Genomic DNA, 19,388 nt, shown 5'->3' on the forward strand with positions numbered 1-19,388 from the left:
TGAAAAGAATGAAGAACTCAGAAACTTTTCCGAATACATTATAGTCTCGATAAAAACGCGCCTAACACGATATTCCTTCTTTACATTTACTAGTTAAACCAAAAAAATGTAATATTTTTTAAAAGGCATAAAACTTATTTCTACATGCAAAACGTATTTACAATATTTAAATTTATATCAAATAACGGACTGCCTTCTGGCGGCTCGTAATAATTTATGGCGTATTATAACAATATGAGCTCAGCCGATAAACAAACAAAAATATCACGCTTTCCCTATAAAAACGGTGACGATTCAAAAGAGCAACAAACCTTCCTTGACCGAGCACCGATAGCAGGTATGAAACTTTACCTTGTTTTTCTCTCTTTGGCTTTGATTGGTTTCAGTTGGATTATATTTACAACAAGACTACTTCTTTTACATTTTTTCCATCAACTTTCTAGTTAAAACATGTCTGTATTTATAATATTACATATTCTTTTAATATGTCTTTCTTTTCTTTTTGTTTCGCAAAGACGATTCTACATTATTTCTCAACACAACGAAACAATTGTTTCTGTTAAAATTATGGAACCAAAAAACTCCAAAAGCATGTAACGTTTTAGTCTTTGTGTAAAAAATCCTTGGTATTTCTTTACCACTGAAACAATAAGGGATGGGGACTTATTTATCTTAATATTAGGTTCATTCAGATGGTTTTTTCGAATGACTTTTTATGATATTAAAAAGATATCATATATATCATCGTCGGTAGCCGATAGTTTTTTGTTTTTTTGTTGACCGGGTAACACCAAGTGCACGCTTACCCGAATACCATTTTGTGTGTTCAATTACAAGAACAAAAACATATGTAAAAATCGTACTTGAGCAGACCTGCGCTCCATACTTCAAAAGGCAAAATGTATAGAAAACCCGCAAAATATTTTGTAATATTGCGTTACGTGTAACTATTCTCAAATAAAGTGACTAGGATATTCACTTTACAAATGATAACAAATAAATATAAACGTGAAACTTGTGTTTATCTGCTGATAGCAACATCAGCCATGTATGATAACTCTAAATTTTTAAACTGTTTTTATATAGACACTTAAATTATTCTTCTAGTGTTAATATTACGATCAGTTATTCAACAAAATCCTTGGCTTAGTGGTTCAGAGGAGATCGTCTTCATATAGGTAAAGGGGATCAAGCCACTGTTGCTCCGGTACATTCTCTCTAGATATTTTAAAATTAGATCTCAAGTTGTATCTTTAATCCACTACATTCATTCTGGGTAAATTTGGGAAAATGCATGGATACAAGTATTTTAGTACTATTTTTCAGAAGTACTTAGCACATATCAGTATTATACTGATAAGAAAAAAAATAATGGCTGGGACGTTGACGAAACGACCTTTTGAACTAGGTAAGAATACAATTAGTGTGAGATTAATGGAATTAATGTTACCTTTAATAACGTATTTGGTATTGTTCGGCATCATTGTTCATTCATATTAAACATAGTATACACCATTAAAGTGCATGTTTTCCCTCACCTAACTGTTTGTTTGCGTAACAGCATATTTTTGATGAATTAGAAATCCACACCATTCCACACAAAATGCTTAGACGGAGTAAAAGGTGAGAGCATATGTGTACCCTGTATTATGGATATAAACTATATTTCTTCTGTTACTACGGGTATCATATATATATATCATATTTATATTATCATCTATATGCCATGATTAAAATAAAAACAATTAGAAAAACAATTAAAAGATATATAATATACGGAAAAACAAACATGTACGATACCTATTGTATATCGCTATATGTCTGTCCCGAGTTATTGCTTCTTCCATCAGTTTCTGATGATTTTTAATAAAAATACACAAACCTGTGAAAGAAATACAATTAAAATCGATGAAAGGGAATATATCCAAGATATCTTCATTGAACAATAATACCTTTTCACTCATAAAATTTCACAGGAACACAAACAATTTTCTTACAGAGTTTTGTAATGAGGATTGTTTACATCTTTTCTCCATTCGGAATACACTCGGAATACATCGCACAATTTTTAAACATTATCATACTTGCTTATTAATGGCTGATGCAATGCAAAATCTCCGTAGACTTTCAATTTTTGGATGTGTATTGAAACCTGAAGCGGTAGAGGGGCCGTTTTAAAACAGATAATCTGGACATTTTTTAATATTAGTGGATGAACGTAGTTTGAGCAAGTTATTTACTATTATTGAAATATCAAGCAAAAAGTGGTGGAAGCAAAAACGCGGGAAAGAGTATAGTATGATATTTTTTGGATATCAGCTTATAGCTTAATTTAACAAGATGCAAATACTTCCCTCAGCTATATTTTACGTCGTTACTATTACAACTATATATATATATATATATATATATATATATAGAGGATATCTATATTGTGTGATTTTATATTTGCTTTATCTAACGAGTTGAAATGGTGTATATATTCGCGAGGCTTGCCGAGCGAATATAACCATTTCAACGAGTTGGATAAAGCAAATATAAAATCACACAATTATAGATGTTCTATTTATCTCATACAATTTGATTTATATTATGAAGCTTTTGAGACAGGCCCTTGTGTGACCCGGTTTTTTTTTCAAAGATTAAAAACGTTGACGCAACGTTGTGTTATGCGGCTATTGTGACCTTGCGCAATACAATTTAGTACGTCATTCCTGAGATAAATCTAACTGTTTTAATGTAAAGTTTCACTGAAATAAACCTTAAAATATTTTTTTAGCTCTAGATAATTTTTCTTAGAGCTTATTCACTTGATTAAATGGAAATTCCGATTAGAAGACTTGAATGATCAAGTTTGTTGACATGTACACAAAGTTGCGAATGCTCGTTAGTTTGAATTGACTCGAACGAGGAACATTTGGTGATGCATGATGTTTAATAAAACAAACACTAGGCTAGTCTTATGATTCAAAATTGAAAATAGTGAATAAGGATGCTTACTGGTGGTGGAATAAAAGTCTCATGAAATATTATTTCGGTAAGTTCTTGTATATAAACACAACCAGAGCGCTCTGTTTTCATTGCGTCGTCAGGATGAACTCCTTGATAGTTAACGTAATTTGTAGTTTTATAAACTTCACAAAGCAAATTGAAAGTTGGAAGTGGGCTAAATTTATCAAAAATCTTGACAAACAAGAAAAAAGGGTCTTGTGGTTACGGTTATAAATAACTTTGCAAAAAAGGGGGGGGGGGGGCTAGCCCCCCTCGGTCACTCACAGTAGCCCCCCGGTTCTGACGCCTGTGCTACGCAGGTATGTGTTTTCCTTCATATTTGTAATTTAAATCTTTGACAAAATCAATTTTATATTAATTTTTGTAGTAGATATAGTTATGTTGAAAGTATTAGAAAATCTTCGAAAATATGTCACTGAAGCGTTGAAGCTTATAGCTTAATTTAACAAAATGCAAATACTTCCCTCAGCTATATTTTACGTCGTTACTATTACAACTATATATATATATATATATATATATATATATATATATATATATATATATATATATATATATATATGTTTTTTATTCATGTAGCCCTCGACAAAAAAGACAGAATGTGTCCATCTTGCAAACTTACCGTGTCACATTTGAATACGGTCCGCCACAGCTCAACTTGTATGGGTATGTTACCCAAAGAGCCAGTATCCTTTGGAAAAAAGCAAAAGAAATATGCATGTTGAAAGATGATGGGAATCCAACAAATGGATTTCTTCTGCTATGTGGAGTAGATGAAAAAAATGTAGAAGACTGTTTGAAAAGATTTGGCTTCGATGTTTATCATCAGAAGAAAATGTGTGAGGGTTAATTACAAATAACTTTCAAAATAGGGTTATAATAAATATACAGTTTGTTTAAAATTGACAAAAAAGTGTGACATTATTTCATATATATCAGAAAATGGCATCTTTGTATAAGTTTCGCTCGCTAAAAGGCACTTCCAAATAGTGCGAAATTCCTTTTTCTTTAACGTATGAGAGAGATGTGTTTCTAACAGTAATATGATTCATTCTGTTATAATATTTTCATTTAAATTAATCTACTTTTGATATCAAACAAGTTTTCATAAAATATCACTTTTCAGCTGAAGCTGTGTTAAAGGATAAAAAAGAAAGCGTGTGCTTATTTCTGTTTGGGGGGCAGTTTTGGAAGACAATGAACACAGTATGTATATCAATTTGTGAATCTATGCATTTAAGGTCTAGATTTAATAATCTGTATTTTATCTAATTTCATCTTATTTTGACAATACAAAACTATATCATAGAAGTATTTCTATCTTTAAAAGGCATGCGTGAAAGCTATACGGCACATCATTGGGACATACTCAAATGCCTATATCTTTCTCATGACGGTTTCAAATATAGAGAGAGATGACGCCATTCAATGTTGCAAAAAATACAAACTTTGTCCCACTGCCCATGTTATTTCCCCTGCATCTGATAATGTGTCATTTTACGAAACATTCTACGAAGTTCTAAGAAAAAACCTTGAGGTGTTTTCATCAGACTTGGAAACACGGACATCTACTCGGCAAGTTCATGCAATCAAGTGTGAACTTAATTCCCTAACTGAAAAGCTTCAATCAAGAAACACATCAGTTAAATCACCATTGACAAGGCGATGCCTGGAAATAATTGACGAGTATGTATTTGATAATTACCTCAAATATGATCTATTTTAATTGATCATTGTACTTTAAAGTAATCTTTAATGTTTTACAGATCGAGAAAAGATGGTGTCGTTGGATATAGGCTTTTTGAAAACGAATTGCATATATATGGGAACGAACAGTTGACGAAAGAAGATGAGAAGAGAGTAAAAATTGAAAGTTCAATCAATGAATGTTTTAAAGGACAAGTTTATTTTAGATCATTAGAACAGGTTTTAGTACCCCAATGTACATTACGGTGCGGAGATTTCTCAAGAAACAACACAAATGGTCAAATGGGTACCATAGGAATTTTCGGAGAAATGAGAAATACCCGCGCAAATAATTCGGTACAAACCGTGGCAGTTTCGTCTGCGCATGTCATCAGTAGCGGTGACATTGCTTGTTCATCCACTGGGGTTAGATTCGGTAAATGTATTTGGCCAGAATCCGGTGTGAATATTCATGATGTATCAATAGTCAAAATTGATTCCTCTATGATAAATAGTTTACAAAAAACATTCTTTAACGAGTATATCACAATCGAAGACATTCCCAAAGATAACCTCTGTTACAGACAAGTTTTCAAATACGGAGCTGCCACACATAAAACATATGGTTTGATTGAAAAAATTGACCATTTTCAGCTATTTGGTAGTGACGTAATGGCAATTTTACCAGTTGATTCGGAAAAGCCTTTCTCCACGAATGGAGATAGTGGCGCGATTGTCTTGACGATACTAAATGGGGAATATCATGGCGTTGGCGTTATTTACGGGGGTAATCTTGATGCTAGAGGAGCAGAAAACAAAAGCACACAAAACGAGACCATTGCGATATTTATGAAAAATGCCTTAGATCGATTTATTCGGGATAGAAAAATGGCCATTGAATTTGATAAAATTTGAGAATGTTTATTTTTTTTATTGGCTTTTGCTAGGAAGGAGTTGGGTTTTTTTTTAATGTCAACACGTTGAACCTTTAACCTAATTAGTGACATTATCACCTGTTTAGAACTACTGATTTTTTAATAACCATGCGGCGTACAAATAAATATAATCACGTTCTAAATATCACTTCATAAATGAAAACCAAATCCAAGAGTATTTGCTCTCACTAAAGTAAATGAAGTCCAAATACTAATGACTATCTGTGGGTTTTTAGTCTTTATACACAATTTTCTAGGGAAAATGTACAAAAATGTCATATTTATCATGCATTCATTTGTGTATTTAAACAACAAAGCTAACAAGTAAACCAATTTGTTATATACTCTTTTTTTATTCACCATTATGATATCTCCATTTCTATTCTAATAATTTGATTAACGAACCTCCAAAATACCTCTGGATATTAAACAATATATCGCTTTTATGTACCCTTTGTAACGTAAAGTATCTTTTATTGTAAATGTCTTTTCTTGCAAATCTTTTCTATTATTATGTTGTTCATGAATAATTGAGATATGTATTGTACACGTGACAGTTAAATACATGCCATTGCAATTATATACTCATGCGTTTAACATTTTGTTATTTTCTTGATTAAATCGATATGTTTTAATTCAAGGCAATAAACAACTTTAAAATAATGGTAGACTTAATATTGTTTATTTTTAATCATTTAACGTCAATTGCGGATAAATGCAAAGCTTTCCTTACTGCGAAAACCATTATTTTTCCGTCATATACAGTCTATTGATATAGTTTCAACAGGGTTTTTTTACGATTTCAATCTTATCAATCGAAATAAATCTTAAATAATGAACTGAGTTTTATGTAAGTTGAAACCAGATCAATTATTTCCACAATAAAGATTTGTAAAAGGTTTCAACTTGAATGAAACTCAATTTATTATTCACGATTTATTTCGTTAGATAAAGAAATCGTAAAACTAAGTTAATATAATGCTTTGATTATTAAAGTAACCTGATCATTCGCTATCGAGTACTCTTACTAAACAAGTATCAAGAAATACTTTTTTGCTAGTGAGAAACAAATAAGATACCTGCAAAAAAAGACTTTAGTTCATGTTAATTTGTTTTATTAAATTAATCATATATTTCAGACAACAGAAAATCACTGTAGTAAAAGTCAATCAAGAACATTTTTTACGACCAGTCATCATTTGCAAAAGGTTATCTGATCCCAAGTACATGTATCATTAGTGTTAGTACAGCACTTTGCGAAAAGAAGATTCTGTGTTATAGAATCTGATGTTGCTTGAAAAAAAAATGGAAAAGTTTATATATAGTTACTGTTTTTACATCCGGGTAATACGTTCTGATGGTTCAGTATTCTACGATATAATATGTTTTACGGTGCGACCGTTGGGGCGAGCACAGCATGTTATCTAACAATGAATTATGATAAATCAATAAAAATCAAATTAACAACGTAAATGAATTTGATTGCAAAATAAAATAAAACATACCTATTTTTCAGTAAATTTTCATTATTCATAGTTTATAAGATTTGTTATAATTCATTTATTTATATGTAGAACAGTAGTTTAATCTCAGATAGAATGTTGTTCAATAATAAAGATTTTAATGTATAAATAGTCATTGCACTGTATCTCCTCTTTTAAAGTGATTGTAACGTCAGTTCATTCCCCTTTTTTTACAGTTGACATTTTTTCTTAACTTACATACAAAACTTGACTCATCATAGAGCTCCCCCCATGCTAAAAAAAATATATCATTTTTGTCAATTTACACATAGAAAATGGACTTACCATGGATCTACCCCCTCCACTTTTAATAAAAAATTAATGTTAATTTTTTTTTAATTTACGCTTAAAAATATTTGTAATGTATAATATGTAATAAATGGAAGTGAAAATAAAGAAACCATTGAACAGCTATAGAGCTGAAGGATTCAAATGTTCATGATTTTTTGTTTTGCTTGCAAAAATTTTGTGGATGAGGCTGCCATCCACCCACCCACCCCCTTTTAAAAAAAGGCGCTGCTACGTATACGTTTCAGGAAAATACCGTAATTATAGTGAATAAAATAAATATGAGCATTCATCCAAATGAGTGCAATTTACAACTGTTTCCTGTATCTGAAGAAATGTCCTTATTCGTCAGCTGTTCTTTAGCTTAGCCTTTGCAAGATTTTGAGAGGATTTTGGTCATTTCAGCAGATTTACAATATCTTCAATTAGCGCTATTTCCCCTTATCAGTGCTTATTGTGACGTCAAAGCTGATGCTGGTTAAGTGTCGTCTGACTCTTTAAAACTCCTCATAGAAATAAAAGTACGCGAAGTATACTGTTTTATTTACTTAAAAAGCATGATGTTCTTAAAATTACACATCTTATAAGCTTCTCAAAGGTTTTACTTTGATTCTCGCGAGAACGTGAGGTCAGAACGTGAGGTTGGAAACCATTGGTACTATGAATTGTGGGTCGAAATTTACTGACGCCGAAAAATTCTATCGGATCCATGTGTAAACCTTTGTGACGTCACTCGACTACTTTTGATTGAGAGTGTACTCAGGTGAACTTTAGAGGTAGCATCGACTGTATGTCGTATACATCGTCTTTGTTTTAATATTGTTTTGCTGATTCTCGTGAGAGTGTGAAGTGATAAAAATTGCCATGATTACAGGGAACTACTGGGACGATTAAAACAATGCATTACTGGTCCGATCTACTGACGCCAAAAAAATCCGTTGAATGAATGTGCAACTAGTCCGAATTTTCTATTCACACACGCCTTGCCGGTAGAGCTCGCTTCGCTCCGGCGCTGCGCGCCGGCGAGCTGCCGCGCTCGCTATTATAAAGACATAAATAAGATTTTTCTAAAGTATAACATCCTTTAACTTTCTAGAAAAGAATCAAGAGTTGTAGAAAAGAAATTCGTCGAGTAAATTTAAAAAAAATACGTTTAATAAATTCAGATATTATGTTTTCAAAGCGTATACATTGCTGAAATAATTATCAAACAAACTTTATCGTTAATTGTGGATTTCTGATGAATAAATAAACTGTTATCATTTTTCTTTATTGTGTGGACCCTGAGGTCCACGCAGAAAATATATAATCGAGGTTAAACCGGATGCTATGGGGAAAATTCAGCCTGCGCATGAGCTAGCCTGGTTCCTGTGCGTAATGGGTAGCTCAGGGAACCAGGGTAGCACATGTTTATTTGAATCGGGATCGGGATTCCGTGCCATATGCACACATAAGTTCAAAGGCGCTGTAATTGTAAAGTTGTCGGTAACAGTACAGAAACAAAGTATTCCTTTTATAGAAATGATTGGCATGTGATATGAACTATCAGTATTATGAAATAATTAAGTTAATGTTATGCCAAAACTACAACATGCATCAAATAGCATAATTTGCAATGTTTTGTTGTTTTCCGAATACACATGTAACTTAACTTTACTTTTATAGAAGGCGAGGCTAGTGTACTTCCCGATTAAATTTTTTTAAGCATTTAAGTATGAATGAATAATTATGTCACTGTATTCAAGTTTAAATCTCAAGAAAAATGCATCAAAATATGAAATTTTTAATTTACACAAAGCTGTCACTGAACAAAGTAATGTGTACGCAAATAGTAGAATTCACCGAATGCCTGATACTATACATGCAAACCTGTCATAGATAGGTCATAATTATTTTAAAAGTATGAACCCTTTAAGTTCTGAGATAAAAAGTCAGGGCTATATACGTAATACAACGTACAAATTTAGTGGTTAAAAGCAGAGGGCAAGAGTCGGTAGAATCTCTAATAATCATAAGGCTTTCACGTTTTCGTTTGAAACACATGCAAATGGTCCACGTATTGTAGTCCTTTTTTAAAGGACAGCAACTTGTTAAAATTTAGGTTGTTGAACAATCATACAAGAAATAACAAACATTTATAAACATTTGTGAAAATAAAATGGAGTAGCCGACTGGGATATATCCGGGTTTCGTTGGTAAAGGACGCTGATAATTCTCGTGCCAGATATAGCGGACTCATTCTCTTTCGTCAAAGGTGACACAAGAAACTGTAAACACGAAAGGAAAGAGAAAAAACCTTACATTTACATTATTGTAAATAAATTGTTATCTTTTTAACAATACCACCAATGAATACAACAGCATCAAAAGTAAATATTTTTATATAATTTTTTTTTAACTTTCCAATATGTTGATCTCAGGAACCCACTTGGACATTGACGATACCCATACGAACATGAACGTATTTTTTTTACGATGTATGACCATGATGCATTTGTTGTCTTGTCTTTAAATAGAGAACTTATTTCTTTCAACCTCTGACAAATTCAAATGCCCCCATCTCTCTTCAACACAAGAAAGAATGGATGGTCAAAACTGAATCTTCAGTAAAAACTAATTAATGTGGTATTTTCATGCGGTATGATTTTTATACAATATTTTATCCAAATGATTAATATTTGTTTTCTTTTAATAAAAGATGTCGTGCCATCAGAACGAAAAGAAGAAAAACAGCAACAACAACAAAATATGAAATGTGTAGGGGATTTCTCAATTGCTGAAAAGGGACACCGGGTTTTATTTCTAATTTTCAATCAAAAATATGGATAAGATTGATTAAAACAATATACAATAGCTAGTTTATGGCGATATATACCTTGACTGAATCGCTATCTGAATTTCGGACAAAACTTTAAAAATTTTAAAAACAAAATATGTTCTAAAAAACATGATCATAACAAACGTATTCATCGGGTTAAACGCATATAAGAGTAAATAAAACTTTTAAAAAAGAAAAAAGAAGTTTTCTCTAGGCGTTATCAGATATTCGCAAATAACTTGGTTTTGTATATCCGTAAAGCCAGTTATTTTAATATAAAAAAGCAACATATTCAACATCGTTTTGTGAATAATCAGTATCATATGTTTATTTATACTCCTAAAGGTCTCATGAAAACTAATTATATTACGTATATGTCACCAACTGTTACCTAGTGCAATATCATCGATTGTTTATGTGTTTACAAAATTTATAAAAAGTTATTTACGCCCCGTGTAATTTTTTCCCTTTTAAACTTGCACACAATTTTGCCCTACTTGAATTCGCCCAGACATTGCTGTGTGTAAAAAGAGATAATCATAGACATTTGAATTCGCCCAATGTTAAATTCGGTCGATGACAACGAGGTCTAAAGGGATTATAATAAAACGAAGGCGAATATTTTACTTTATAGAGCAGTATACATGTCTTCTTTGTCTAGTGGTTTTAGTTTTTTAAGCAACTCTAAGAAAGTGCATAAAGGAAAAATAGGTTAGTTTGGATTATTCATACCTAATGTGTGTCCATAATTAGCAGCACTATTGATTTAAACTAAATGTCATTGTTTAGTTTATTTCTACTTCAATGTCTAACCGGTATGATATTTTCATAAGTTGAGACAATACTATCCTTTAACATTGCAAAGCTTTTGCAGAATAGATCATTTTAACAACAACAAAAAATGCAAGAACTATTCTGTGTCCTTATTTTTTTATCATATAAATTTGTAACCTCGTAAACACCAGAAGACTAACATTTTAAGCAGCGTAACGTTAAATGCAGATTTATACTTCATATGAATGCATGAATTATAATTATGCTTTACTTTATTATAAATTAACATTTGATATTCATTTAAATGAAAACAAGAAATCTTGATATTTTATTAAACGTTAGCTGTTGCAGTTTTATCTAAGCAGTAAACGGTACTAATCCAAAGTCATTACAACCATAAATATTATATTTAATATTTTAGTATTAAGTCATGTATTTAAACACAGGTTTTTCACGACCATTTTTCATTAACAACATATTAGCTGATCCCATGTATCTTTAGACGTAGTGTTGTGCTTTGCGGAAAGGACATTCTTTGTTATAAAATCCAATGTTGCTGGAATAGAAAAAAGAAAAAAATATAAATAGTTTCTGTATTTAAATCCAGATCATACATTTTGATTGTTCACTGTTTTATGATTTACATGTCAAATATATGTGACAGAAGATTAACCGATGAAATTCAAAATTTTAAACCATAACATCGTTTTAATTCGTAGAGAGAGTTTCATAGGTAAAAATAAGTCTCGAATTAAACATGTTTAAGAGCATGTACATTATTATAATAATGATCAAACAAAATTCAAAGTTAATTGAAGACTAGAATATCAAAATTATTATATAATCTGAAAATGAAAAAAAGGAGGTATTGTTTCATCACAATTCTTTTAGCATGTTGAACGCTCAAAGTGTATAAGAACAAACATTTACTTTTTCGGAATAAAAAATGGAGTTGAGCTGACTAAGAAGAAGCCTGGTTTCGTTGGTGAAGGATGTTGAGGACTCTCAAACCGGAAATAACGGACGCATTCTCTTTCATCGTAGGTAACACCAACAGCTATAAACACGGATAAAAAGAAGAAAAAAGACATAGACGTTTAATCATGCATGCACCAATGTTAATCTTTCTTTAACGATATTGTCAATGAACTAAAAAGGCATCAGAAGTAAATAAGAACATTCTAGTTAACCTGCATATTTTTAATATAAGTAATCAACTATGAACACTGTAAATTTCTTGTGTTACATGTACGCGAGTACATAATTCCGCGATGCCGCCGTTTTGCTACAAATCGCGAGAATATGAAATCGCGAGCACCAATTGTTTCGTTATAATTTCATATGGTTTATAACTGTCTGAAAAATAAAAGCGAGATTTTAATATCCGCGAGTACAGCTTCTCACAATTCACGCGGATATTAATCCCTAGCGTTAAATAAGGAATTTACAGTACTTTTCCCGAGACACAAAACACAGACCTATTTGATTTCATATTTACCTGTACAACACTTCACTTGTACGTTCCCATAGTTGTCCATTGGAACTCTGGAATATCCACACACATAGCCTTTTCCAGGACAGTGGTATGGAACGGACTTAAATATGCTGATGTCTAATTGAAATGGGAAATAACTGTTTTTAACATCATGCCATGCATTAGTTATCTTTCTAATAATTCAAAAAGAATTTTCCCGCTGCCATAGATATTGCCTTATCAGTTAGATAAAACCGTCGTACAAAATATAACTTAATATCATAGTTTTTAAATGAAAACCTTATGTGAAAATTAAAAACTATTATTTGATAATTTAATAAGAGATGCAAAGAATGGGTGAAAAAACACCACGTTTGATGTTTTACTTCTTATTTAAAAAGCAATTGTATCCATGATTGAATATGACAGCTTTTTTAAAAACAGAAATCAGAAAAATTAAGAAATTTGTGAAGGAAGTGACCATATTTTTTTTTTACATATAATGTATGGCTAAGTATTTCAAGAATTGCATAATCAATTGTTCGTTTCCATTTAAATGAATTTTTATTAATTTTGTGGTCGATATTTCTGACATGTATTACCTTCTATTTACTATAAACTTTCTAATTTCAACCATTGCAGTAATATTTGTCTTACTTATAAAATTGCTCCTCTTCACCGGTCCAGGGGCAGGTAAGCAGTTTGGTATAGACGCTCCTGGCCGAGGTCGAAACGAAATTGGTCCACCATCCAAACAGAATATGTCTCTAGAGATTGGTTGAGGTTTTTGATAATCTGAGTGAAATAAAGTTCAAAAACAATATTTCCATTGCTATAATCAAACAGGATTTTTTTCAAAGAATGATATGCATTCATTTTTTTTAATGTTTTGTTTTAATTACAATACCGGGAATTGAAAAAAGTTAAAACATTTTGACATGCAGATAAAAATCGTAAAAATGTTATATGGTAATAACCCGTAATATAGTTATCTAGACAAAGATAAAACGAAAGCAGCAACTCTAAAACTCATAAAGGATACATAATAGAAATTATCCAACGTTCAAATTAATTTTCTTTTTTTTTCTTTAATAATTTAACAATTGAACTGGTGATGAAGATTTTTTTTTTTTTGGATTGACGTTTTGTTAAAAAAAAAAAAAAGTATATGCTCTTTGAATGAATGACCTACAGATGTTACTCTAAAACAAATTCTAAATATTTTTCTACTTACCAATATATTGATGTCGGGAGCCCACTTGGGCGTGGACATTTAGGGCCAGCATAAGAACAATCCCCGAAACCCTCATGATGATCAAGGTATTTTAAACGAAATAAGACCGAAAAGCAATTTTTGTCTTTAAATAGAAAACCTATTTCTTTGAACCTTTGAACAAATGCAATTGTCCCTATCGTTTTTTTTTCACACTAGAACGAATGAAGAAACAAAGATTAATCATCTTTAAAACAGATGTCGTAGTTGTCGACTGGGGCATGATTTACACATACATGTAGTAGTAAGATACGGATAAATTGCTGGCATCCGTAAGAATACATGGATAAATGACATATATTTTCAGATCAAAATTATGCAATAATATAGTTTGACAACCTGACGATTCGAGGATTTTATTTTTCTTTTATTTCGATACTCTAAAAAAATATATTTTTATGGAATTTGCCAAGTTGGTAGAAGAAGAAACTTGATACTAGTATTTTGTTTATATACGAGGGTTACCCAAACAGTTCGTGAAACATTGCGATTTTGTCATTTCCAATAGATTTATATATACATATTGTATGTCTAAATATTTGTCATTGAATTTCAAATCAAACTGTGAATCAAAGTGATTTTGATTATTTTCCACTTAATTAAACTAAAATTTCAATGTTTCAAAGGGTCATGGAAAGTACACACGGCCCAACGTAAACATTGTCCAAACTTTGTAATTGAATTGTTAGATTTGAATATTTACAGCTTTTATAAAACATTTTAGAACATCATTATCTTTTGATGTGATGTAGTTTTTATGATATACTTTACTTTCATACGTCATTTGAAGCTATTTTCAAACTAGCAGAGGATTTTTTCAAGATATTATAACCAGAACATGTCTCGCCTTAAAAAGCAACGTTATAATTGACTGCATGGAACAGCGCACCATCATAAAAGTGTGTCTACTGAGATAAAACACCGATATAAACAAAACAAAGGATGCAGGAAACAAGAAAAAAATCGAAATTGTTGAAGTTTACTTATCCACAAGTGGCACAAGCGATAATTTGATGGAGTAAGCGATTTACCTTCTGACCGAACCATAAATGCAGCATACAATGTATTACTTTTAGGTTAACCCAGGTCTACGACGTCATGGAAACTTTAAGAAAAATGTCAAAATAATAATCAGGTGGTGTTTTCCTTTTTAAAAAAAAAGATTTCAAGCTATCAGTAAAACGAGAAAACCAACCTGCTCACACTACAGATATCTGGGCTCATTGGATGTGTATTGAACACGTTTTAATGATATGGCATTATTACAGACTAAATGGCATATTAAATCAATATTATTAAACAAAATGAGTTTTTAAGCATGTTAGCTAAACTCGGGAATACACTGAACATAGATATTGTGGTGGTGTTTTTTTTGTTTTTGTTTTTGTTTTTTTTGGTTTCTTTTTTTTTTTGTGAAATAAACTATTTCATAACACGTGATAAATCAAACTGTTAATTTGAAAAGTCGATAAGTCTATTCTTTAAATTTGGTTCAAAGCAAGAAACACGTTATCTATTTTATTGGTCGCGGAGATTACGAAAACCAGTGAATCATAAATGCAAAATCAACCTCAATTACAAAAAAAACAAATTCTTCATAGCCGTATATAGTCGAATGATAATTATCGGCTGAGTATATTGGTAAAACTGTCTTGAACGTTCAACATCCAATTATTGATTGTTTTTCAAAAGATGTAATCGATGTTTCCTTAAGGAATTAAAAAAACATTGTAAAACCTTTTATTCTTTTAATTAACGACCAAACTAATTTATTACTACGCAGGTGTGAAAATCACATCAAGGAAAATTAAGATTAAGCAGGTCAGTTTGAATTTAAATAATGCATATGTTGGTACTTAATTGACGTTACATGTAGTTCAAAATAAAAGATTTGCAAAAATCCTGTAGCTGAATTTGCCTACTTCAACACTTGATGATACTTAATTTTGAAAACAAAATTTTTTGTAAAAATTTTGTCAGATTAAAAAGGTTCGCATTTTAATCTATTTCTGTATATGCGTGGGCTTTACATTCGTTTCAGAAACAAAACAATAAAAAAGAAATTAAAAGTTTAAGTAAAGAGTATGAACAGCTGCCAGCGTGTTGTTGTTCATTTGCAAAAAGGTCTTCATTTATTGGTTATAATCAGATGATATTAGATAAAACTAATTTGATTTATTAAGAAGGGGATTGACAAAGCCAATATGATCTAACTTAGTATTTAGATCATAACCCGTTTTTTTATTCGCTATTTAAAAGTTCTGCGCCAATCAAATATCATTTCCTTTTGTTTGCGGCTCCCTTAGCTGTCAATCAAAAAATAGCGTCGCTTTGAACTTTGAGAAATTGTTAACGATTAAAAACATCACGTAAAAAAATATTTAGCTACTGTTAATTAAATGAAAAATGTTCTACGTATGAATAAATGGCAAGCAGTAGTTTTTCTTTGAATAAATTAAAACAGCATTAAAATTCTAATAGACATATGCTACAAATAAAATGGAATCTGATTTCAATACGAATTTCAATTAAATAACAATAATGATATACTTTTTTTATCTAAATGATTAGCCGGAGTTTTTAAATAAACCCAGTATTGTATGATATTGTTACATTAAAAGTTTAAAATCGAAGATTTCTAAACTTATCTATAACAATATTCCCAAATGTTATCTTTATCATTAATCTGTAAAACAGTCTTTTTGTTATAACAAAAACTCTACGGTTAATTCTTAGTCTTACAATATTATATGGTCGATATTTTTTAATCCGGTCCAATATTATTAGGTTTCGTTTGTATTTTCAATGCGCAAATTCAAATTCCCTTAAAGCGTAACATGAGAGGCACATATTTAGCTGAAAGGTAAATTAAACATGTGACTAATCTGTTCCTTTCAAAATATTCCAACTTGATGTAATGTGTCAATCAGTGTGTAAAGAAATCTCATTGTCGCAGTTTTGTAATACTTTTTCAGACGTTTTTAATATTACTGATGCAATACATCAATTTCACTTCTCTCATTCTGATATGAGTAACGAAAGCCAAAGTAAGTTTTAAATCATATTTAGATCATTATTTTTATTTTAAAGTGATTATACAATTGTTGGATATCAATTTAAAGAAAATGGACAAAAATATGTAAATATGGAATTACGTTTTTGGCACACTTGGAACCGCTGTTGTAGAACATGCGGTTTTTAGGATTTGTAGCATATTTCCGAAAATTGCGATTCACTTCGGTATTTAGAAAAACCATATAAAATATTGTGTACAGGGAAATATTCGCCCTTCTTTTTCAGGAAGGGGGTGCCCCTTTTTGCTCTCGTTGTCAGCGGGCGAATTTAAGACTGAGCAAACTAATATTTCTCGTTTCAACTCTCCAAAATATAACTGTGTCTTGGCAAATTAAAGACAGGGTGAAACCGTTTGTAAGTGCAAGAGGACGTAAATAACACAGAGCGAAACAAACCATGTACATACAGTAACGAAAGTTAAATAATACATGTACTTGTCCCTCTGTATTACAGATAAGCTTCAATGTGAAAACCGATTTATCTCCAATCTGATTAAAATCGATGTTCCCGTTTTAATACATCGAGGATCTGGTTTTAATTATAGATTGGATTTATCTCGAAAACAATAATACCCAGATGTCATATTGGTGCCACTATTTACATATAATTTCAAATTCCCTTAATTTTTTTCATTGGTTGAAATTTTTTTGGTTTTTTTTTTTTCAAACCAAATGTGCAAAAAATCTCAAATTTGAATCCTTACTACTGTATTAAAAAAGTTGATAATCATATATTTAAAGCTATCCCGACAAGTAAGTAAAATTGTTGAGTCTTTACAAGAAATATAGTGAGGTAAATCAAATACATACTGTTATTATCACATTTTGTGAAATTATATACTGATACTGCTATTTCGAAAGAAAGAAAACGATTAAATAACTAACGACTAAAGATAGCATTTTTTTATTCTAACGTAAAACAAACCACTTTATATGTTGACATATTTTCAGTTTATCATGCATTTTACGAGGTGGTATACAAATATTAGCATAAAAAGGGCACATTTATTTGAAATAATAACCACAGTGTTATGTGAAACAAATCAAGTAACAACAACAAAGAGTCTCTTTTTTTCCCAGAGTATTCATGCACTTACCATATCATAAACTTCAGTGTGGGGAAAGCATGTACATGTAGGGATGAATTAGAGCGGGACAGAACTTGATCTTTATAACGCGTACGAGGCTGTGGCTTTCATAATCCTTGCCCTAATTTGTCTTTTTGAGGTAATTAGGTCAGACAAATACGTCTGCCATTGTAATGTGACATGTAGTAATGGATGTAATGTCATCCAATTAAAAATTAGAGTAGTCCCTTTTTACTTTCAACAAAATTTAAATAGTTAATTTAAAGTTATACACTAACTTTGATTTATTAAATAAGGAATGTTGATAAACACGTGATTGTTTCAAGTAATTTGGCCTTTCAACAATGTTTCGTTTCTTTTAATCTCCAGTTCCGAATAAAGTCGATGAGATGTCCGCAAAAAGCACGATACCATTAATTTAACTTTGATTTATGCTTCATTTTACAAATACTTGGCATAAAATTCATCGTGAGGTATAAAAATGTTTTCTCGTGTTAATTTTATGTATGACCAAGGCACACATGCTTACTTTTACTGTTTTTTGAAAATTACTGATACTTTTGTACAACATACATGGAATGATAAAATTGTAAATTTTACGTAGTGTGTGAAAATTTATTAATATGTTTACTTTGTTTTATTCATAAATTATCAAAGAAACTATACTCTTGTTGCTAAAGTAACAAAAAATGTCTTCCGTTCGTATATGCATGTATTCATCTTAATAAATTGCTCAAAGTTTGTGGTTAGAGTCTGCCAAGTCTGAGATCTTGTTGAGACAAAATTTTTAGCTCACCTAAACCAATGGTATTAGTGAGCTTTTCTGATCACCTGTGTCCGTCGTCTGTCTGTTTGTAAACTTTTCACATTTTTTACAGTTTCTCTAAAACCTGGGCGGGTCAAATTTAATCAAACTTAGAACAAAGCATTCTTATGGTTAGAGAATTTTCAATTGTTAAAATGAAAGGATAACCTCTTTTTCAAAAGGGAATAATTGCATATTAGCGATAATAATTTTTTTAGTAAAATTATAGTTTAACGTTTAAGACACATTATCACGATTTGGGTCAAAATTAGATTTATTTTATTTTCCCCATGTTTAACGTTTACAATGCCTTTATCAGGCATTTTTATTAGCTTTCCTAAATTTGAGTATCAATAAAAGAGATATAAGACTCACAATTCTTTCTTACATTAAAAAAATACCATGTCCTATTTTTTGTTTGTTTACGTTTTGAATGATTTAAAGTACTCAAATGAACGTTTATGCTTTATCGAATAAAACAAACGCTAGGAACTGTCTGATTATGTTTTAAATGAATAAGCAGATACAACATCTTCTTAATAAAGAAATTGAACCAGTATGTACTCATGAACATGGGACAAACCTTGATTACATACCAAATATATCTGAACTGTATATCTTGTCAATAACTCTACGAC

The 19,388-nt window shown here is 30.9% G+C and overlaps 1 protein-coding gene across 1 annotated transcript; it reads right to left on the reverse strand.

The window, feature by feature from the left end:
• Positions 1-11,402: 11,402 nt before the first annotated feature.
• Positions 11,403-13,313, reverse strand: LOC117687662 (uncharacterized). The gene is made up of 4 exons (XM_066079350.1): positions 13,168-13,313; positions 12,535-12,648; positions 11,967-12,093; positions 11,403-11,592 (listed from the first exon to the last, which is right to left on the reverse strand). Exons 2-4 carry the CDS (start codon positions 12,572-12,574, stop codon positions 11,535-11,537), a joined length of 225 nt encoding a protein of 74 aa, XP_065935422.1. The 5' UTR covers positions 12,575-12,648; positions 13,168-13,313; the 3' UTR covers positions 11,403-11,534.
• Between the last annotated feature and the right edge of the window lie 6,075 nt (positions 13,314-19,388).

The sequence above is a fragment of the Magallana gigas genome, chromosome 1 (genome assembly GCF_963853765.1).
Source record: "Magallana gigas chromosome 1, xbMagGiga1.1, whole genome shotgun sequence".
NCBI lineage: Eukaryota > Metazoa > Mollusca > Bivalvia > Ostreida > Ostreidae > Magallana > Magallana gigas.

What these genes read in the sequence shown, in the direction of transcription:
- LOC117687662 (XM_066079350.1), bottom strand. Translation starts at nt 12,574, where the DNA reads ATGGACAACTATGGGAACGTACAAGTGAAGTGTTGTACAG. An exon ending in ACAAGTGAAGTGTTGTACAG is followed by an intron (nt 12,094 to 12,534) that starts GTAAATATGAAA and finishes CCGTGTTTATAG; the next exon opens with CTGTTGGTGTTACCTACGAT. An exon ending in CCATTTTTTATTCCGAAAAA is followed by an intron (nt 11,593 to 11,966) that starts GTAAATGTTTGT and finishes TTTCTATTCCAG; the next exon opens with CAACATTGGATTTTATAACA.